General features: G+C 52.4%; 6 protein-coding genes across 6 annotated transcripts; 4 read left to right on the plus strand and 2 right to left on the minus strand.

Annotated features, from left to right (window-relative positions):
- Positions 1-1,273: 1,273 nt before the first annotated feature.
- Positions 1,274-7,117, plus strand: BO72DRAFT_4603 (aminophospholipid-translocating P4-type ATPase DNF3). Its single transcript, XM_040946463.1, has one exon. It carries the CDS (start codon positions 1,622-1,624, stop codon positions 6,671-6,673), a length of 5,052 nt encoding a protein of 1,683 aa, XP_040806656.1. The 5' UTR covers positions 1,274-1,621; the 3' UTR covers positions 6,674-7,117.
- Positions 7,118-7,761: 644 nt separating this feature from the next.
- On the minus strand, positions 7,762-8,599 carry BO72DRAFT_454364 (uncharacterized protein; the record flags this gene model as incomplete). Its single annotated transcript, XM_040946181.1, has 2 exons — positions 7,762-8,348; positions 8,425-8,599. 2 exons carry the CDS (start codon positions 8,597-8,599, stop codon positions 7,762-7,764), a joined length of 762 nt encoding a protein of 253 aa, XP_040806657.1.
- A 689-nt stretch (positions 8,600-9,288) lies between these two features.
- On the plus strand, positions 9,289-11,443 carry BO72DRAFT_4662 (alpha-mannosyltransferase). The gene has a single exon (XM_040946760.1). It carries the CDS (start codon positions 9,511-9,513, stop codon positions 10,972-10,974), a length of 1,464 nt encoding a protein of 487 aa, XP_040806658.1. The 5' UTR covers positions 9,289-9,510; the 3' UTR covers positions 10,975-11,443.
- A 5,601-nt stretch (positions 11,444-17,044) lies between these two features.
- Positions 17,045-18,972, plus strand: BO72DRAFT_366823 (homeobox domain-containing protein; the record flags this gene model as incomplete). Its single annotated transcript, XM_040940807.1, has 3 exons — positions 17,045-17,385; positions 17,440-17,639; positions 17,693-18,972. 3 exons carry the CDS (start codon positions 17,045-17,047, stop codon positions 18,970-18,972), a joined length of 1,821 nt encoding a protein of 606 aa, XP_040806659.1.
- Positions 18,973-19,687: 715 nt separating this feature from the next.
- BO72DRAFT_443500 (phosphatidylglycerophosphatase) lies at positions 19,688-20,844 on the minus strand. The gene has a single exon (XM_040943583.1). The coding sequence runs from the start codon at positions 20,584-20,586 to the stop codon at positions 19,840-19,842; it is 747 nt and encodes a 248-aa protein (XP_040806660.1). The 5' UTR covers positions 20,587-20,844; the 3' UTR covers positions 19,688-19,839.
- Positions 20,845-20,957: 113 nt separating this feature from the next.
- On the plus strand, positions 20,958-21,929 carry BO72DRAFT_443501 (putative small nuclear ribonucleoprotein SmD3). The gene is made up of 4 exons (XM_040943584.1): positions 20,958-21,206; positions 21,279-21,339; positions 21,437-21,566; positions 21,621-21,929. The coding sequence occupies exons 1-4, from the start codon at positions 21,150-21,152 to the stop codon at positions 21,721-21,723; spliced, it is 351 nt and encodes a 116-aa protein (XP_040806661.1). The 5' UTR covers positions 20,958-21,149; the 3' UTR covers positions 21,724-21,929.
- The last annotated feature ends 53 nt before the right edge of the window (positions 21,930-21,982 follow it).

The raw sequence follows: 21,982 nt of genomic DNA on the forward strand, positions 1-21,982 counted from the left end.
TCTTCTTGTCTTTTCCTGGTTCTAGGCAACGTCGCGCGAGTTCCTGTTGCCACCACATGTGTGCCCACCCGCGCCGGGGGGAGGAGGAAGCCTACGTAAAAATCAGGCTCCAACTGCCAGTCATTTGTGTTTGGACCCATGGAAAGGTGGGTGGGATGGGAGAAATTTCTGGATGGAGGGAGTTAGCCATGGATGGATGAATCGACTTTCTTCCGCCATTTCTTTCGCCACGAGTGAAAGGCTCGGTGGAAGCCCTAAGATTCTGGTACTTTGGTATTGGGCAATTAGGGAGTCACTACTTACGGAGTGAGTATAGTACCTAATTGAGATACCACGGTATATATATACTATGTAGTACTTGTAGGCCAGGCGGGGTATTGACGAGGGGCACATTCTGGCTCAAGTAATGTATTTAAGAACGTACTCGTACAAAACCAGAATATTAATAGCTTATGGGCGAGGGGAGGGCAGTGCAGGAGAGTGTGGTTGCGTGGCCCTTCAGGCTTCCTTTGGCTGGTTCTGGTCGAGGGCGGAGAAGCGACCGATGAATGGCCGGGCAGCAATTAAGGTGCCTCCGCATTCGAATTCAAGGTTCGTTCAAATCTGCTATCGCCAGTTTGAGGAAATTAATTAATAAATTAATTAATATTCATTTCGTCCTTTCCCTCTCTTTTCCCTTCCTTCCCTTCTTCCTTCTCTCTTTCCATCCTTCTTCTGTCTGACCTTTCAAACCTCACCGCTTAGCAGGCAAGGTACCTACAAACAACATTGTGGATTGAACTGCTTTTCCTCCTTCTTCTCCCTCTCCTCTCCTCGCCCTTGTGAACATTTCCCTCACCTGCGTGCAGTCTTATCGGTAGATTATCAGCCAGTGGCGGCGGCTCTTCTATTTTCGGCCAGAGTGACCGCTTTCAACTTAATTGATTTCCAGGGCCCCTTTTTTCTGCCTTTCACTTTTTCGTCACTTACCCACATTGGGACATCATACCTGTTTGCCCAGTGCCTGTCCCTCGCCGCCTGCGGAAACCCTGAACGCTTTACAGACTGACCACGCCGTTTCCTACTCATTCCTCTGGTTTTCCTTCCAGACCAATTCCTTCTTCTAAACTGTTTATTATCATCAACATCGCCTTTGGTTTATACATCCCCCGCCCGTGTCATCTACGAGCTTTCACCGGGATTGATTCACAGTGATACTCCACCCCCACAGTCGTTTCTGCTTCGTTTCATCCGTCGCATTCGCCTTCCCCCACCATTCACAGCCAAATCTTCGGTCACCGAACCATCTTACGGCCGACCTTATATATACCCACAACACCAGAGGTCGCTTGCACTGTACATACCACATTAATCTTTAAGTCTTCCATATCGGTGGTTTCATATGACGTCTCCCGCCTAGGACGTTGATCATCTGAATATCTAAGTCGCTGGATCTAGGCCAAAGCATGAGTCCAGCTGTTGACTACCTTGTGTTTCCCGATCCGCGCAGTACAACCGAGTCGTCCCACAATAGCATCTGACTGCTCTGTGTCCGATTTGAAATCAGGTGGTAGCAGTTTGGCAGGAGAGAGATCAGTGGACAAGCGGGATTGCTGGTCATCGCATTTCCCGGCCATTCGCCATGCCCGACAATCATGAATCACCAGAGTCAAAACACATTCCACGGGAAGCGACATCTGCAGAGCAGCCAACGATAACAAATCAAGGGCGTTCGCCAACAGACGGTCCCACCCCCGCCTCGCAGCTCCCCAGAAGCCAATCCCTGCAGATACCCTCCACCCGAACAAATGTAACTCCCAGCCGCTCCTCGATTTCGCCGTTCCGCGCCGTCTCCGATGCAGGTCGGCGACCATCGCAGCAACATCATGTTCGATTCTCGACTGACCTAGAACGCCCTGCGGTGGACGAGGCCCAAGGGTCCAATTGGGATCGTCGACCAGCCTCAAGGGGATTGACCATTGACACGAACCTCGCGGACAATTCAAGCGCCACTTCGCCATTGTCTCCGCGCTCTGCATTGTCCCCTCCGTCCCCGCAGAGTCCTGAATCTGGGGGTCGGTCAAGGTCCCGCCACCGTGGATACTCCCTGCGACGAACAATTTTTGCCAAGAATATTGAGTCGCAGTCGGCCGTTACTTCTCCGGACGCGATCGAGTTAGGTACCGCTTTGCCCGTGAGCCCTCAGCAGGTCGAGGCTTCAGCAGATGGTCTTGCTCGGACAGCAACGGCGAACGAAAGCGGGCAGGCGCTGGCAGATGAGAAACAGGAGGTGCTGGTCATGCAAAGATCGGCCTCAGATGCCAACTTGGACTTATCCACAACCTATTACTCGGAGCCTTCGGAGAACCTGAAAGATGGCAGGCACCTTTCCACGACCTTCTCATACGACCGGTGGCTGAAGCGCAAAGCCGTGATTGCCACGCTCAAGCTTCGTATCGAGACGATAGCCGAGACAGTTCGCAAATCTATACTCCGCATCAAGGAGATCCCCCCGAGCAAAGACGGGCGCCATATCGATCTCAATCCTGCCCGCACAGAAACGTTGGTGGATGAGAGAACCGGAAAGCCGTATTTGGGGAACTCCATCCGTTCCAGCCGATACAGTTTCTGGAGCTTCTTTCCCCGCCAACTGTTCGCCCAATTCACCAAGCTTGCGAATTTCTATTTCCTGATAGTCGCCATCCTGCAAATGATCCCTGGGCTGAGTACCACTGGTACCTACACCACGATTGTTCCGCTACTTATCTTCGTCGGTATCTCTATGGGTAAAGAAGGGTTTGATGACTGGCGCCGTTATCGCCTGGACAAGGAAGAGAACAATCGGAATGCCCTTGTCTTGCGTCCAAATGCTGGAATTTTCCATCCGGCTTCTGCCAACGACAACGTCTCCGTGACCAGCGACGTGCAAGATTGGACGTCAATCAAATGGAAGGATATTCAAGTGGGCGATGTGATCAAATTGGAGCGCGACCAGCCTGTGCCGGCGGATATGGTTCTGCTCCATGCGGACGGGCCGAATGGCGTTGCTTATATCGAAACCATGGCTCTCGATGGCGAGACGAACTTGAAGAACAAGCAGCCTTTGCAGCCGGTAGCAAAGATATGTGGTTCTGTGGAGGGTATCTGCAGCACCGCTCTACATTTCGCGGTCGAGGATCCCAACCTCGACCTCTATAAGTTCGATGGCAATGTCACGGTCGCCGCGGACGAGAAACTGCCACTAACCAACACTGAAGTTCTCTACCGCGGTAGCATCATGCGCAACACGGAAAGGGCGATCGGCATGGTCATCTACACAGGAGAGGAGTGCAAAATTCGCATGAACGCGAACAAGAACCCTCGGATCAAGTCTCCATCGCTCCAGGCAAAAGTCAATCGGGTGGTCATGTTGATCGTGACGCTCGTTGTAGTTCTGGCTGTAGCGTGCACAATCGCTTACAAGTATTGGTCCGACGACGTTGAATCGAAATCATGGTACCTGTATAAAGCGAGCGTGGACATCGGACCTATCTTCACCTCCTTCCTCATTATGTTCAACACGATGATCCCTATCTCATTATACGTGAGTATGGAAATCGTCAAAGTTGCTCAAATGTTTCTTTTGAATACCGACATCGACATGTATGATCCTGAAACAGACACCCCAGTTGAAGCACGCACATCGACCATCAACGAAGAGCTGGGTCAAGTCAGTTACATTTTCTCTGACAAGACAGGCACATTGACGAACAACTCGATGCGCTTTCGCAAGATGAGTGTTGCTGGCACCGCGTGGTATCATGACCTTGACCTTCTCCAAGAAGCAGCAAGGGACGGTGATCATACCAAACTGATCCACAAAAAGCGCAGTGCCAAAGGGAAGAAGGCACTCAGTCGCAAGTCCAATGTTTCCGAGGCTAGGAGACATCCACCAAGATCCTCTATGTCAACAGCAACCGGGCTGCAGGGACTTGGTATCTCTATGCGCAATCATCGGACCACAGACATGCTTCGATATATCCAGCGTAAGCCCTATACAGTCTTTGCGCGGAAGGCTAAGATGTTTATACTGGCCATGGCATTGTGCCATACATGTATCCCCGAGGATGACGACGAAGGTAACGTTTCCTTCCAAGCGGCTTCTCCTGATGAGCTAGCGCTGGTCATGGCTGCACAGGAGCTTGGATATCTTGTTCGTGACCGGCAACCGAATACCTTAACAATCCGCACCTACCCCAACGGCCTCGACGGGCCCGCATGTGACGAGGTCTATGAGATCATGGATATCATCGAATTCTCCAGTGCCCGAAAACGCATGTCGGTTGTGGTTCGAATGCCTGACCAACGCATCTGCTTGTTTTGCAAGGGAGCCGATAGCCATGTCATGCGCTTGCTCAAGCGTGCCGCCCTCGCGCAAGAGAAAGCAGTGGAGATTGAGAGGCGCGCCAGCAAGCGGAAGGCCGCCGAGGCTGATCAGGTTATACGGCGCAATAGCGAATATCATAGCCGCAAGGATAGCGGTCTCCGGACCAGCTTCAGCCGGCCGAGCATGTCGAGACGACGGTCAAGCGTGACTGGAGAACCTGTTTCGGCGCTGCGGGAGAGTATTGATGTTTGGCTTCGCGATCGGGAAACTGACGGTGGTCTCCTGACGCGTGGCAACGACCCTGAGTACTACAGCCCCCGACCATCTGCCCAGTTAGGACGAGCATCTAGTACGTTATCGGATTCGGGAAGTTCTGTGCATGATAACGAGGAAGAAGACTTGGTTGAGGAAGCTCTTGTTGTGAACGAGACCGCTGTCTTCGAAAGATGTTTCCAGCATCTCAACGACTTCGCTACCGAAGGACTTCGGACGCTTCTGTACGGTCACCGGTTTCTTGATGAAGATACGTACACGAGCTGGAAAAAGGCTTATCTTGAAGCCTGTACCAGCCTTGTTGACCGTCAGGAGAAGATCGAGATGGTTGGCGAACAGATAGAGGATCAACTTGAGCTTACAGGTGCTACAGCCATTGAAGATAAGCTTCAGAAGGGCGTTCCCGGGGCTATCGACAAACTGCGTCGAGCCAACATCAAGTTGTGGATGCTTACTGGTGACAAGCGTGAGACGGCGATCAATGTTGGACACTCATGTCGCCTTGTGAAAGACTATTCTTCTTTGGTGATCCTGGATCACGAGACAGGGGAGGTCGAGCGTTCGATTGTCAAATTCACCGCCGACATCACCAAAGGCACCGTGGCTCACTCGGTGGTGGTCGTGGATGGGCAGACCCTCTCGATGATTGAAGCCGACAAGACTCTGGAAGCGCAATTCTTCCGGCTGGCCATCATAGTCGATTCAGTGATCTGTTGCCGTGCCAGCCCTAAGCAAAAAGCATTCTTGGTCAAGTCGATTCGGAAGCAAGTCAAAGACAGCGTGACGCTGGCCATCGGCGACGGTGCCAACGACATCGCCATGATCCAGGAAGCCCATGTTGGCATTGGCATCACTGGCAAGGAAGGGCTTCAAGCCGCTCGTATATCCGACTATTCGATTGCGCAGTTCCGGTTCCTCCTCAAGCTTCTCCTTGTCCACGGCCGTTGGAACTATATCCGCGTGTGCAAGTACACCCTGGGCACTTTCTGGAAGGAAATGCTTTTCTATCTCACACAAGCTCTCTACCAGCGCTGGAACGGCTATACAGGTACTAGTCTTTACGAGTCCTGGAGTCTGAGCATGTTCAATACTCTCTTCACGTCACTTGCAGTCATCTTCTTGGGCATTTTTACTAAGGATCTCTCCGCCTCCACCCTCCTCGCCGTGCCAGAACTCTACACCAAAGGTCAACGCCACGGAGGGTTCAACATTCGACTATATATCGGCTGGACTTTCATGGCTACCTGTGAAGCCATGATCATCTACTTCCTTATGTTCAGTCTCTTCGAGAAAGTCATGTTTACCCATACTGGAAGCGACATCTTCTCCGCCGGTCTTCTCACCTTTACCGCCTGCGTCATTGTCATCAATACGAAACTTCAAGCGCTTGAAGTACACAACAAAACTTACATGTCTCTGGCGGTCTGGATAATTTCCGTCGGTGGTTGGTTCTTGTGGAACCTGATCCTTGACGTGCGCTATAACCCCTCCTCCGGCGACGGCATCTACCATGTTCTCGGAAATTTCGTCAACGTTTCGGGCCACGACCTAGCTTTCTGGGCCGTGTTGCTCGTGACGGTGGTGAGCGTGGTGGCCTTTGAAATGACCGTCTCCGCCCTGCGGGCCTTGTTCTTCCCTACAGACGTCGACGTCTTCCAGGAATACGAGCAGGACCTGGACATCCGCATGCGGTTCGAAGAAGCCGCGGCCTCGGAACTCCAACAGGGCTGGGACCACGGCAAGAAGAAATCCAGCTTCGAACTGGCACGGGAGGAGGAGGAGATGGAAGCCAAGGAGCGACAAGTCCGGGAGTTGCTGGCTCGGCCGCGAGTCATGGTCTCACCCGCCGCGAAGACCAATGATGGTCCGGTCGCGACAGAGATGGAGTTGAAAGAAGGCTACCAGCAGCATCCCCACAAGAGTGATGGTGATGGACCAGAAGACGAAGAGATCGAGAACGCTGACGGGGGCACCAAGACCCCGCGCCGCTCGGTCGAGATACACGAATTATTCTCCAAAGGCTACGGCGCAATCCGGAAGGGCCAGTTGAAGTAGACGAAGAACCTCACCCCCACAACCTGAAGACAAGAAAAAAGAAAATCAAACGCAAAAGAAGAGAATACGGACAATATGCCCCCCCCCAATTTCATGATTTTCTGCTTTTTACAAGCGTGTGTCACATCATCATCATCATGGCGTTTTGCAAGAAATGGATACCCCCACACCTTACTTAGCCTTCACTTGTTGTTTCAATCCACTCACTACCTTATTCCTGGTCTGTTTTTGGTTTGCTTGCTTGATACCGGTTTCTCTGTGTATACATTCTCTCGCTTCGTCGTGGCTTACCCATGTACCACCACGCCATTTGTGAAGCATTAGTGATTCTGCATGGGGAGACTGCTTCCGGTGTTTGATAGATATAGAGAGACTATCTTGTGAATGAAAGCAGACTAGTGAAGTGAACATAGGTCTTCCCTCTTCCTATCACCGTGCCTGGTATTCTTCGCCAGTTACACGACATGTGTGCGAATGGTGTCAGTGCAGTGCACAGCCGGCTTCACACATTCAGGGAACTTGTACTGTCATATTTCTGATTCCTGTAAAACGTTTGCAGCCACAGCTGAGTGCTGCATATATGGAAGGATTTAGGTAAGGCATGAGCAAATCAATTAATCCTGAAACCATGTAAAAGAAGACGGCAAACGGAAAAGAGAAAGGAGTCGCTTGACGCAATTATTAACATACAGGCAGGCAGTGGTATCTCATAGTAGGTAAAACAGCAGTCACTCAGCTAGGTAGGCAGTCGGCATACTCAATCTGGGAAAATCCCATGGCTTGCCTTTCTCACCGCTCAGCGCGGGCGCAGCGTGAGGATGAGCCAGATTTGCAGGCTCGGAAGTATACGGTATAGTGAACGGGTCAGAAGGGGAGAGTTGATTCGCACTAGAATCGTGGTGGTGGTGCACGTGTCCATAGCGGTGGACGTGGGGGTTGTGAGTTAAGGTCGGGGGGCTTCCAGAACAGTGGGGACTCGCAATCCCGTCTCGATGTACTTCAAAGGCCGGCCTCTTTCCTTCTAGTAGATTTATAGCGAGCAAAAGAGCCCGTTCACAGTTCCTCTATTCTTGATCGTAAACCCCACATCATCCTTGCAGCTCGTACATCTGCGTTCCCTCTTGGACCGGCTGCTTCTTCGCCGGGGCAGGTAATTCGTACAGTGGCGATCCCGCCACTTCATTCGTCTCCTGCGTGGGGATTGGGGTCGCCCTCTGCCTCTTCTTTCGCCGACGGAGGAAGAAGAATGCGAGGGCCCCAATCACGGCGGCGGCACCGACACCCACGCCGACGCCGACGCCGATGCCGACGCTATTGGAGCTGGAGCTGGAGCTGTGGGAGGAAGCGGGCGAAGAAGTGGTCGAGGTCGATCCAGAGGTCGCGGCACCGGTGGACTGCGCTGAGCCAGTCGAGGTCGCAGTGGTGGATGCCGTGGTCGTCGTCGCGGTGCCCTTTTCGCGCACGTAGAAGTAATCACTCCAGCTGATCCAGCCGTATAGATCGATTCCGTAGGTACCTAACTTGGCGGTGGCGTTGAATAGTCCGATCTGGTATTGGGGGTTGGTGGTGTTGAAATCGCTGGGGATGGCCCAGGTGTATTGTTCCAAGGTGCAGTTGGCGGTCTCATTGACGACGAGTTGGTACAGGGAGCTGGTTGTGGTGAACTTCGCGCCCACTAGTTATACGTCCAAAGATGAAGTCAGTCCGTGGATTGTAGGCAAGAAGACCCCCGCTTCAAGACAAGAACTAACCCGTGATTTCGTCGATGAGAATGCCTCCGGCGCGGCCCAGGGAGATGTTGAGTGGAGTATCTCCATTGTCGATCGCGCCCCATCGGAGCTGAAGGATGTCACCCGGGTTGACCTCCTTATTCTCGAGCCCATAGAACGTCCCAGGGACGCAGTCCGTATACCCTTGGGTCGACATGGTTAGAGAATGGAGCAGGAGAGGCTCACAGGGAAGCCTTCTCGGGGGAAGATCAGGGTTGGGACACTAGAGAACATGGCCTGGGGTTCATGGTCCAAACGGCAGGAACAGACTTCTTTACTTAGGGCAGCAGACCCATCACCAGGAAGTGCCCGTCAATAGCGGTCTCATAATATAGGGCCGTATCCGGCCGTAACAGCCTTCAACTACGGTCGCTAGCTCGTACGCAGTGCTGTGGCATTGCAACCGACCGCAAATCAGAGCCTCGTATACCTCCCCAGTTGGCGATCCTTCATCTAAGTCGAGAATCCTTTCGCTCGGACACCAGCAGCCTTGGTGTGGCAATTGGGTGATCGGACTGCATTGTGGACGGGAAAACGTGTAGGCAGAAGTGAGTGCGTGCAGAGTCTATCGGGATGGATGGTTTCAGCCTGAGCAGGGACCCTGCAGAGAAAGAGAGGAATTCGACATACTCCGGAGTACTGTTGTACTGTATTCAGTCAACCAACATTCGTCACTTCAGGGGAGGCTCCGCCTCTGCGGGTGGGACCAGGGATTTGGGGGCCAAATAATGGTTCTGATGGTTCTGGGTTGTCCCAAGATCCCGGCGCGTCTCGAGGCCGCCCTGGACTGCCAGGAGGCCAGGACTCTAGTCCGAGAGTCTCCATATTAACAGTCACTTCCCACCAATGGTCGACCAGCCCGCCAAGCAGGATGTATGCCTTGGGCTGTTATATGGACAGATGATTATCGCTGTCTGATCTTCCTTCCCTCTTTTGTTTGCGTTTTGCGTCGAGGGCCATGCCGTTAAACACCCTCCTCGATCGCCCGACCGACCAACTCAACCCCTCCCCCTCCTGCCCCCTCCTGAAGAAAGCAATGAGTGCTATAACCTCAAGAGAACCCTAAAAATGCCGGCGTCTCGAATGCAATTGCGGCGGCAGAATACATTAATTGCTTTGGGCCTCGTGGTCCTCTGCGTTTGGTTCTTCAGCTCGCATCGATCGCGAAGCGGCGAACTGATTCACAGCCATGAGCAATTCTGGAGAGATTTCCACCCGCTTCTTGTGGATAATGCGCCAGACTGTCAGTCCCCAACACGCCTGGGAAATGCTGAATCTGCCGGCTTCGATCCACAAAGCACCGAACCGCTGCCTGACTTATTGAGGATGCCAGCCGAGGATATTGTAAAGATGAAACAAGCACACACGGCCTTCGCAAATGCGATTGAAAGAGCCCCTCCAAAACTCAATTACCAGCCACACACGCGTGGACTGGTTTCAACAGCCGGCGGCCCTTATCTTCCAGTCTTGGTGATTTCGCTGCGCATGCTGCGACGTACGGGCTCAACTCTGCCGATGGAGGTATTCCTCGCTGACTGGGAGGAATATGATGGCTATCTTTGCCAGGTTGTCCTTCCCTCGCTGAACGCGCAGTGCGTGGTTCTGTCGGAGATCCTGGAAGCGGTGCCCGACAGCACGAACAAGATCGAGAAATACCAGTACAAGATCTTCGCAATGCTTTTCTCCTCCTTCGAAGAGATCCTCTTCCTCGATGCAGATGCTTTTTCCCTGAAAAAGCCAGAGGAGTTGTTCACCGCCGACCCGTTCAAGTCCAAAGGCTTGGTCACCTGGCCCGATTTCTGGCGTCCAACAACATCCCCTTTGTACTATAAGATATCATCGCCCAAAGGGAGTGGAACGCAACCGGCCAACCCGACCGCTCTCCGGCAGTCGACGGAGTCGGGGGAAATACTCGTGTCCAAGCGCACCCACCTTCGCACCCTTCTCCTCGCTGCATACTACAACTTTTATGGACCCAGCCATTATTACCCGCTTCTGTCGCAGGGCGCAGCCGGCGAAGGGGACAAAGAAACGTTCCTTGCCGCCGCCAATGCCCTCGACGAACCTTTCTATCAGGTCAGCGAGCCCATCCGGGCCGTTGGGCGCCGGGCGCCCGACGGTTTTGCGGGGTCCACCATGGTTCAGTACAGTCCGATGGAGGACTATGCCCTGACGAAGAAGGGCATTTGGAGAGTCAAGGGTGCCACTGCGCCCACGCCCAGCCCATTCTTTGTACACGTCAATTATCCCAAGTTCAACCCGGCCACAATCTTCGCGGAGAACGGCGTGACCAACCCGGTGATTGATGAGAGAGGACAGTATACGCTGGCATGGACGGCGCCTGAAGAGGTGGTCGCCTCTTTCGGCGACAACGTTCAGCAGAGGTTCTGGGAAGATATCCATTGGACGGCCTGCGCACTGGAGGGCAAGATCCTAAGCTGGAAGGGAAAGACGGGGATCTGCCAGCAGACGAGGGACTACTGGAATAGTGTTTTTGGAAATTCGGCTGGTAAGATGATGAATCAGTCATAAGCGAGTCACGAAAAAAACAGATTCGATTGATAGCCCCTGTGCTGGTCGCAGGTGCTATTGCCCTTATGAGAGTGAGCGAATGTGTTATCTAGCGTTGCGTTGTTGTGAGGATGTTTGGTTTGCGAGGAACATCATACAAGTTCCCTATCAGCAGGTACTCGGTTGGAATAAAGGACTCATCACGGAAGATATCTCGGGAGGACTGGCTATCCGTCATATTTGTTGCAGACAATCATTCCACAGCCCTCGTCTGCTCAAGCATACGAGTAGGTAAAAAAGGGCTGGGATCAGAACAGGAGCCTTGGGTTGTTCGACCATGTCGAGAGCCTGTCTTTTGGTGTTTCCGCTGAACGTGATCCGAAACAGGCAGGATAAAACCTAAGCAGGACTTACCATACTAGGTAGCCGCTGTAGACAACTTGGAATTCAATGGTGATCGTGGATTAAAACAACAATCAGGGGGGAACCTCTGCTCAGTCAAGCATGATTCATGAATATGCTATATTCGAATAGAATTTGACCTCCCGGGACTACTCGTAAAATTGTGAAGATGAAAAAAAAAGAAAAAAAAAAAAGAAAAGAAAAGAAAAGAAAACAGCTGAGAAAAAAAGAGAAGAAGAACCATCAGTCTCCGTTATAACTGCAGCTCAGAGTAAGGCTTTGAGGAGCGTCCGGGTTTGATGGTGATGTTGTCGATGCTGAGGAGGCTCCTGGTTCCCAACCGCGGCGAGACATTGGCGTGTTGAGAGAATGTAGTGGCTGTCAGGCAAGGTTCAGGTTCGGATCGTCTATCCCTTGCTCACTTGTGAGTTTGCATCGGTTTGACCAACTAGTTAACTTGACCAACTAGTTAACTACGTCTCGAGATGACAAATGCATCTCGTGCCTTCCGGGTTTTGTGCTTGTTGTGAGCTGTTATATATCGTGAGAAGAATATCTGATCAGCTGTGGTAAACAATTCATCTACTAGTACAATTATAGACCTGATGTTTTACATCCGAGCTTTCAGAAGTATACAATCCCAGCCTCCGAGCTGTGCAAGGCAAGTGACAGAGCTGCGTTTTTGCGCTCGTTCTTTCGCAGGGGCCTCAGATGGAAGCACGCAAAACCCAAGTTAAGACCCAAGCAAATCAGGTTAGATATGTACAGTCCTGCCTGCTACAGTCCTGCCTGAGGTGCAGTACGTAGGTAGTAAGCTACCGCCTTTAGTTATCCCTCCCCTAATGGCGATGCACCGCTAAGCGAGAAAGCTTCTTGCCGGCAGTATTTCGCTAGCTTCGTGCCCGTCCCTAGAGCCTAGGTAGTAGTCAGTCTTATCCACCCTGCCCTGCCCCTTCTAAGCGACGGAACATAAAGCTGGCAATTATGGCTCAAGTGCATGCATTTGTGATCGAGCACTAGTTATGCTTACATCTCCATAGTGGAATGTGGGAAAATCTATCATTCTGGGGGCAAAAGCTATAATTATCTCCTCGCGATGAGTCCTTCGTAAGAGAACGACGATCCCCAAGACCAAGTACCAGGTGGCTCCGGGGACTATTGATCGTGGTGTGTATTGTGTTTGTGACTATTTCTGTTTCTATTTTTATGTTGTATGTTATATGTTTCTTGTCTGGAAGGCATGAACGAGGGAAAGAAGACAACATGCATGTTGTCTGGACACCCCTCCCTCTTTGTGGATACTTCAGAGGTCCGTTGCCAAGATGATGAACATGCCCAGAGCGCGAGCTGCAGAGGGGGTCGGGGGGTTTACTATGATAAGTACTCCGTACAGGTCTCCATACCGGTAAGCCCTGGACAAGGAGTCAAGATACGTGACTCGTAGCCCATGCGGGGTCCGATTCCACCGACTCGAGCGAACGTCCTGATGAAGTTGTGCTGTTTGTTGGTGGCATCGGCATGGCGTGACCACCTGCTCCGTGCGCTAGGCTTCAGGCACTGCAGAAAAAGTGTTTGGGCCTGGCGATGGTGGGATGGAGGGATTGGATAGGAGAAGAGGGGATGACTCGGCGATGAAACCCGAGCGGACCGGTAACTGCCAGATCATGGCGTGCAGACACTATTGAGCACCAAATGGGGCAGATCTTGTCGAGAACAGCAAGGGCGAGAGGGGGTCACTCGTTTACAACTCACGGTTTAGACTACCAGAAGCGAACTTCAACTTCCGCCGGAGTACACCGAACTACTTAGTCTAGTACACATGGACATAGTACCGACCGAGTGGATCAGAATGCGAGCATGGGCTTGCAAGTTCAGGTTTGCACCCAAAGTTTTGATACGGTGTGTGTGATTGGCAGTGGAGCAGCAACGGGTCAAGGCACACACGATACGATGACTTGAATCATCATCAGAGGCATGCATGAATCGGGGGACAGGTTCAGGTTCAGGTTGGTGACGGTGTATCCCCCCTATTGACATTGACCCGAACGAGGATCAGAAAAAGAAAATTCCCCGCTGGTCAGTGGTCAGTGGTCAGTAGTCAGTGGCTAACAATCGATGCCTATCCCTGCTGCTTGCTTACTAGGATGCAGTCAGTATCTCGTTAGCGCCGGCGACGGGCAAGTTCTCGACCTCCCCCTTCGGATGACTGATCCATTCTGATCCATGGGTGACTTGCCCCGACGGGTAAGGTGCGGGTGTGCCTGGCACTCTCTGGTGGCTGAGTTGACCTGCACCAATAGTAAATCACTGGTGGAGTGCACGGATCATCTGCACGCCCCGTCCATCCTCTCTCTATCCCCCGTTTTGACCAAATCTGGTTTAGCTCACGTGGTACAGCAGGGAAAAACTCAGGTAAGGTACGGAGGTTCTTCCCCTGGTATCTGCTGCTGCACTCGGAGGTCGGAGCAGAGCTGTGTACCTGCGTCTGCTATCTGCAGGACGACCATCAACAGGGAAATACGACAGAGAAGAAGAAAAAGCAGCGCAGGTTGCGCTCCATGGACATTCTGTCGATCCTGGGATTATTTCCCCGTATTATCATGGATTGTTCTTAGTCGCAACATGTTCTCGATCGCAACTCATGTTCGTAGCTAGTCGCCTTGATTTAATTGATTTAATATATTTTTCGTGATCGGGTTGGGGAATGGAACCCAGATGGAAGACAAGACGGCCAGACTAAGAACCGATGGAAACCGTCCCAAGACCCAAACTCCCAAGACCCAAAACAGCGAGGGGGGGGGGAGCCAGCAGCACGAGTACCGAACTGGAACCTCTATCGTTTTCTCCACCCGAAACTAGCGCTGTCATGTGTGAAGGTCCAATCATCCACAATGAAAAGGTGGGCAGAAAAGTTGCCGCTGGCACGGGCGGAGACCAACCCCAAGACAGGTCGCCGAGCTCGGTCGTGTAAAAGGCACACCTACGTAGTTGTTTTATTAACAGACTGTGCCTTTTCATAAGTGGTTCGGTATTAGAATCTTCGGCAGCACGGCTGTCTCCGAAAGACCTTGGGAGGTGAGCGACCTCTCATGCACCAAGTGTATACCTTAGTTATAGTTACACTGTGTAGGATCAGTGAGATCATGACATGGTTTTTGATCGAGGACACTCGAAGGGGTGGACAAGAGCTTGGAGCCCGAAGGCATCTTCACTCGAGCGAATGGAGTTACCCTTGTTAGCGAGCTGTAACTGGGCCATCAACTAGTTAAGTAACTCCGTTCCGAGGATTACCAAAGATCATGGATTCTCGGTTCTCCCCTGATCCGGACATTCACCGCCCACGGTTTCAGCGGTCGAGCTAGCAGAAGACGGCTGTCCCTGTCCCTGTGTGACGCTGAGGCTGGGATGGAAGGGAACAATCGAAGGAAGGAACCATGTCCATGCACCGGCCAGACTTTCGGCAGACCAGAAAGACTCGTCAGTAACTCCGTACGATCTGGTCAGTAATCCATTTTTTTTTGCTTGGCCTCGTCACTGTTTCTTGTTTCCATCCACCGCGCCCGGGATACTCCATCGCGCAGAGAGCGCTCTTGATTCGGCAATCTCGCGACAATGCTCCACTACCCGGAACCCTTGGGGGGAGCTTGTCGATATCGGGCGCTTCTGCAATGTCCGCCCGGTCACTGGAACAGTCCAGCTCACGTTGCTGCTTCGGATCATGAGGGACCCTACGTCAGTAGTGGACTCGACCGGACCATGTTCCTTCGACGGGAATGCACTCTCGCTGGGCTCGGTGCAGCTGCTACCAAAAGCAGGGACTTCCGGACGTTGGGGGAGCAGCGCATCTGGCGCTATTTATGGTGGACGATATTCAGTCAATCTTCTACCGTTCAGACCACCAGACCCAGAAAAAAGACTGGCTGAGCCAATGGGAACTTCTTCCAGCCACAGGTGCCTTGCTTGACAGCAGCAGCAGCAGCAGTAGCGGTAAATGCTGGCTGGTGGTGGTGGACGGAGGATGTCCCGAGAAGGACCTTACTTAGCCACGAAGTATCTGATACGAGGAATACTAAAGTTCAAAGTCGAGAGAGTACCTACCGGTACTACCTACAGTATACGCCGGCCGAGATGGGAGAAGCGTCTTTTTCTGATTGGTGGAGACATCGATTGCACAGGATGAAGAACGATCGGGCAGCCAGTTGCAGATGCAGTGGTGCAAAATGCAACTGGATGCAGGGGCTAAAACAAGGCGGTGGGCATTGGTTCTGTAACAACCTGGTCTTGCTTCAGGAAACGCCATGTGAAGGTCTGTAACGTCCCCAATGTTTTACCGGCCGGCGGCGGCACAAGGCGACGGACAACTGGAATCAACATTTATGATACAAGGCAGGACCAGAGTCATAGGGAGAAAAAGGATAAATAAGGGTGATCAATACCAGCGTCCATGATGTCTATAACAGACTCATGCTATGATCAAGATAGTATTGGTTTCTACGGGATACTGAATACTTTACCAATCGATAAGTATACTCTCACTGCTACTTGCTCCTCCGACTGGCTCTTCAAGTGATACTGGTATTCCTGTAGAGCCAACAGGGTCTGGGGGATAATAGACAATCCAACTGCAAAAAGACAACCAAGGGAGATAGAAACAGAAGAAGACAGAGAGCAACAAAAACAAAAGAAAAAAGAAAAAAAAAGGGAAAGCCGGAAAAAGAAAGGAGAGCTGAAAAAAAAGAAAAGAAAAGAAAAGAAAAGCGAAGGGAAGGGGAAGCAAAAGGCCAGCCCCACGGAGACAGTCAGGAACAGCCGGTGCCAAAACAGCCCAGCGCCAACTACTGACTCGCTAACCGTTTCGGGAACTCCCCCATCCCATCTCCTGACTGACTGACGGTCGCTCCAGTCCCGTCGCCCTCAACCCGCTTGCCCAGCCCGTTCTCCTCTCCTCCTGCCTGCCTTACTTACTCCTACTCCTTCTCCCTCCACCCGTTTGTCTTCTTCCTTTACTCTCTCCTTCTCTTCTTCTCTTCCTTACCGGCCATCTTCATTCCCTTCCCTTCTTTTCCCTCCCCCCCCAACCCCATTCACTCGTTTCTTGTTGTTTTTACTTCAATTCCATTCTTTCAATTATCACTATCCGCTCGCTTCAGTCGATCGTTTCACTCTTTCACGATCCCTCGATCAAATCTCCTTGTCTTCGCTTACCTTGAGCCGAGATCTCTCAACCAGTATCCGCAACATCACATCTCGGTTTCTTCGCCAATTGAGATTCGATCACGGACCTATATACTTCTGTCTCTGGTTAACGAAGTCATCGATTCTTTTCGCCTCAAGCTGCCTAGGTCAGCTGTTTACATTCATCCCGCTTCTTGACTATATCAACCCCCAAATCGACGCTTCCGCGACGCGCGCTTTTGTCCCGCCCTCCCCCCCAAAGCTTTGTGTCTTCGAGTTCACCCCGTGTCTCACAGCCAAAGCGCTTCCATTCGTTTGATCTCACCACGATTCTCTCGCGCTTGACGCTGCTACAGAGAGACCGATATCTCATCTCCATTTGACTGTCGACCGGATCGTCACCAAAATTCAACCCCTCCCTACACACACACACTTCGGAGCATCTGTTTCCACTTTGGTCGTATCTCCTTTTTCTCGTCGTACTACCTTACAATCTCGCCCAATCCCTGCAAACATGTCTTCGACAGACACTTCTGACCCTGCCACCACCCCATGCTCTGCCACCACAGCAGTAGCTACGGCAACTTCGTCTCCCTCGGAAACCTCCACTCCATCTCCCGCCATGTCCAATGCTACTACTACCACGACTGCTCCCGCCGCACGCCGTCCTCAAAGGAAGAGTACCTTGACGCAGCAACAGAAGAACAACAAACGCCAGCGCGCGACCCAGGACCAATTGGTCACACTCGAAGTCGAGTTCAACAAAAACCCTACCCCTACCGCTGCCACTCGTGAAAGAATCGCCCAAGATATCAACATGACCGAGCGGTCCGTTCAGATCTGGTTTCAAAACAGGTTTGTGGTTTCTTCGCGCACATCTGAAGTGAAATACTGACCGCGCCGATGCAGACGCGCTAAGATCAAGATGCTTGCGAAGAAGAGCATCGAAACCGGCGAAGGATGCGATTCAATCCCCGAATCAATGCGCCAATATCTAGCAATGCAATTCGATCCCAGCAAGCCTGGTGCAAGAGACCCTTTTGGCCGGACAGGAGGCTACGGAACCAATGGGGCCTACCCTAATGAGCCGACCCCCTCTGGCAAAGTTGGTACGTTTGTCGAGCACTGGTGCAGTTGTGACATCAAGACTGACTGGCAATAGTTATTCATCACTTCACATGCCGTTCCTTAACTATCGGCAGCTGGCGCCGCATTGGGCAAAACGCAATGGACCTCGTTGTATTCTATTCCCCGGAGAAAGCATGCATGACTTACTATATCAACAACGACTCTGCCGGATACAAGATCGAATACCCCTTTGCCTACATCAAGAACATCACCTTGGAGTCTGGTGACCAGACCCCCGGACCAAATGGCGCCCCTTCGCGGACTGGCGGTCTAGTGGTGGAACTCAATCGACCTCCACTGTTCTACATGGATTCATCTAATTCTGGTGGCTTTTATCAGTGCGGTGACTTCACAGAAGACCAGCAAGCAAGCCAAATTCTGGTTCACCATCTCGGAGGCCACCCGAAGGTTCTTAGCGTCCAGCTCGCCAAACTCGTTTCCCTGGAGTCATTCCAAAATCGCCTGGCATACAATAACTTTTCTATGAATCCGCCCATGTCGCCCCCCTTCATTCAACGTCCTGCCTCCCAACCCAACCAATTCGCGCAAGCTTACCTGAATGTGTTTCCCGAGACCCCCACCCACCTGAGCGTTCAGGCGGTCCGTGGTCACAAGCGGCAACGGAGTCGTTCGGTTCCGGTAGCCGTCGACTTCTCTGCAATGCAGCCGCCGCTTGCCCAGTACAACTTCTCTCAAGCCCCTGCGCATTTTGGCCAGCCAGACACAGGGATCTTTGCCCCTATTCCACAATCGACTCATCCGCTGGCCCTGAATCTGCGTATTGATACATCTGCCGCCTACGGGTTTGATCCCCGAACCCACCCCATGTCGGCTACAACTACCGCCTCTCCGTCTGATTTCGCCAGCCCGGGACTTTTCAGTACCGGTGCAGGTGGTGATTCAACCCCCGTTGCTACCAACATAGGAACTCAATTCACCTTACCATTTGTCACGCCTGCTGTTGACTCAACAGTGGCACATCAGACGGCGTCCTATACTAGTCTTGGCCATGCTGACCCTATGATTGCCAACCATTCACCACCACTCTCCAACATCTCGCACACATCGCAAGATATGTATGGTCTGAATAATGAGCACCAAACAAGTTACTCGGATGAGGGGATGGGGATGAATGGAATGTATGCCAAGCACAACATGACATTTGGTGTTCCTCAATCCATGGGGCTTGAAAGCAGCGCTTTTGATCTGCCCATGCAGTCGATATCTGGACACACCTCCCCCGGTGTCCAGGGGGAATTCCAGAGTCTGACACTCGAGAGTGTGGATCCTAACGCAATGGCGCCCGGCTCCTGAGTCCGGCTGTACGATTTTGGTAAACAAACTTTGGCGCTTGGGTTTATCCTTTGCCGTCTTCTTCTGGTCGGCACTCAAATCCATGAGTCTGGCTCAACAATACCCGGATGGTGTCACTCATACCTCAACACACCTCGATTGACCCCTTCAGAAGGGTAAACGAATGCCTTTCAAACTTCTTTCTGAGACCTGAAGTCGAACAAGTTCGATGAGACGGATTCAATATTTCTTACATTGTGTCCTCAGCGTGTCTTTTTCTGTATTTTTATTCTTCTGTGGGGCTGGTCCTGAGCGTTACACAGCGCCTTTTCTTTCCTTCTCGATCGCACTTGGATGCGCTTTTTTGATACTTCTTCACTGCCCCTGACCATTGTTTTTTCTTTTTATTCTCTTTTCTTCTCACCTCCGGTCAGGGGTGTTTAACGTGGTTATGCCAGAAAGTCGGACTAAGACGGCGACAGTTGGTTTATCTTCTATTTGTTTCTTGGGTTGGCGGGTTAGGACATGTTTGCATATTCCTTTTGTGACGGTTATTTGGTGCCTTGAGTGAGGTGATCCTGTCCGATTATTATCTACCATCTCTCTTCCAGCGCGAGGCTGAGACAAACTTCGCCGGGGTATTTAGAGTTCGAGTGATATTGAAGACCATTCCTCAGGGACCACCTGATCATGATAACTCAATCTTCCATGTAGAGGTTATGTAAATTGATTTGTCCCAATCCAAAGGCTATTATGCTGGGTATCGAAGTCCACCGTATCCAAGTTTACACCTAGTGAACGCAGCAAACTCATCTATCTCAAATATAATACAGCACACAAAATCCAGTCTCCCATTCCAGGATTCCTTTTCCACGAAAACCCAGGAACTCATTGAGCAAACCCCTTGGGCACGGGCGCCTTCAACCCCCGGTTGACCCGAAGATACCGCTCCACCCACATCTCCATGCGCTCCAACACATTCGCCCCCTCCCGCTGTCCCCCTGCATCGATCCCATCCCGACACCACACACTCCACGCTCCCATCTCCCGCGCCATCAGCACATCCGTCCCCAACCGATCGCCCACGACCGCGACCTCATCCGCGCGCACCACGACCCCGCGCTCCCGGAACCAGGCCAGCACCTCCGCGCCGCAGAACGGCTTCTTGGCCACCGCGCCCCCGGGCGGCAGCCGGAACACGGGGATGGCGAGGTCGGCCAGCTGCGCCTCCAGGCGCCGGACCTCGTCGTCGTAGCGCGGGTGGCTCCCCGCGCGGTTCGAGACGATCAGGATCGAGTCCGGCGCCGTTGTCTGGTTGAAGGGCGAGGTCGGCGAGGTGCGCAGCGCCGTCAGCTTGGCCAGGATGTCCGGGGGAAAGGTCGTCGTGCGCGCTGGGCAGAGGGTGTTGTCTTTGTCGAGGATGAGGGCGCGGATTTGGATTTGGGGCGGCGGTTTTTCGAGGGGCGTGCTGGTGCTGGTGCTCTTGGCTAGGGAGGCGGAGATGGCGGGGCCGAGTTGTTCGGGGAGCTGGGTGATGGTTGGAATGGTGAGGTGCGGGAGCATGTGCGAGGGGTTTTTGAGGAGGGTCGTCACGGCCAGGTTGAAGGCGCGGAGGTTGGTGTTTGGGGGGTTCATTTGTGTGAGTCTGTGGGGTTTTTTGTAGAATTGGGGTTGGTGGTGGTGCTTTTGCTAGCTGCTAGCTGTGGAGCTTAGCTGTGAAGCTCTCTTTTTTTGCGAAGGAACCAATTTCGGAGGGAGGGTTGGATGGGTGGGTACAGGGTATTGGTTATAGGTTCTTTTGCGTATTGAGAGTGCTAGTGCGGTAGTTGGTTTATGATGATTGTTTGGGATTAGTTATTAGGTTGCGATGGCATTAAGTCAATTCATGTGCAGTCACCGACGAGTATGGTGTAAATGCGCGGATGGATAAAAATACTGGCTGGCCCTCAGCCCGCAGAGCCGCAAAACTCTCCGCCCGCCGAGTCGAGCGGGTGTGGTTGCTAACTTGCTGCTCTCCCAGTCAAACATCGCCGGTTTTGTCCTTTGCAACCAACCACCTCCCCTCCATCGTCGCAGGACCAATCGCACCCAATCTCTACCTTCGACCTCTATCCGACAGACAGACTCCCTCCCGGGTGATCGTTTAGTGCTCTTTTCTCCCCGCCTCCTGCTTCTCTTCTCTCCAACCAGACATCACAATGGGCAAGTTGACCAGCACGATCGGTATCCCGATCAAGCTCCTGAACGAGGCGCAGGTGGGTGGTTCTGTCCTTCAACTAGCTGGGATGCATGGATTCAGCAAAGTGCCTGAGCTAAATCACCTCTAGGGCCACGTTGTCACTCTCGAAATCACGTCCGGTGTCGTGTATCGCGGAAAACTTCTGGAGGGTGCGTCCCATCCTCGTGACTCCCCTCGATCTTCCTCCCTCTCACGAACCAACAAACCTGAAAGACATCGTCGCTGACTTTCTCACCTCTACTATAGCCGAGGATAACATGAACGTGCAACTGAAGGATATCACGGTTACCGCCCGCGACGGTCGCGTGTCACACTTGGATCAGGTCTACATCCGGGGAAGCCATGTCAAGTTCTTCATTGTGCCGGACATGCTGAGGTTGGTTCCCTTTCCGGATCTTTCTCGGAGCATTGACTGAATTGAATGTTCTAGAAACGCCCCCATGTTCCGCTCACGAGGCCAGCGCGGCCGCGGTGTCGGTCTGGCTCGTGGTAAGGCCACTGTGCAGAGAGCTCGGGGCCAGCGACGAGGCTAAGGGGATTTGTTTGATTGATGATGATGGGGATGGGAGGTGGATAATCATTGACGTTGGTCGGCGTTTGTTTCTTTTCTTTCTGCTATGGACTCTGCAAATCTTGGATCTGGGTCGGTCGGTCGGGGGGTTGATTTTCCCATTGAATCGAATATACTACACGAAATCGAATGACGATTGGCCCTTGTTCTGGAGGAAATGGGTACCCGGTACTAAAAATCCGTCGGAATTATCGTATACGTTCTGTAGGGGAGAGGGGATA

The sequence above is a fragment of the Aspergillus fijiensis genome, assembly GCF_003184825.1.
Source record: "Aspergillus fijiensis CBS 313.89 unplaced genomic scaffold BO72scaffold_1, whole genome shotgun sequence".
NCBI lineage: Eukaryota > Fungi > Ascomycota > Eurotiomycetes > Eurotiales > Aspergillaceae > Aspergillus > Aspergillus fijiensis.

Bases quoted from the DNA above. Each gene is read 5' to 3' on its own strand.
- BO72DRAFT_4603 (XM_040946463.1), top strand. From the start codon at position 1,622: ATGCCCGACAATCATGAATCACCAGAGTCAAAACACATTCCACGGGAA.
- BO72DRAFT_4662 (XM_040946760.1), top strand. From the start codon at position 9,511: ATGCCGGCGTCTCGAATGCAATTGCGGCGGCAGAATACATTAATTGCT.
- BO72DRAFT_443500 (XM_040943583.1), bottom strand. From the start codon at position 20,586: ATGAACCCCCCAAACACCAACCTCCGCGCCTTCAACCTGGCCGTGACG.
- BO72DRAFT_443501 (XM_040943584.1), top strand. From the start codon at position 21,150: ATGGGCAAGTTGACCAGCACGATCGGTATCCCGATCAAGCTCCTGAAC. The intron at 21,207-21,278 runs GTGGGTGGTTCT...AATCACCTCTAG, and splicing joins AGCTCCTGAACGAGGCGCAG to GGCCACGTTGTCACTCTCGA. The intron at 21,567-21,620 runs GTTGGTTCCCTT...TGAATGTTCTAG, and splicing joins ATTGTGCCGGACATGCTGAG to AAACGCCCCCATGTTCCGCT.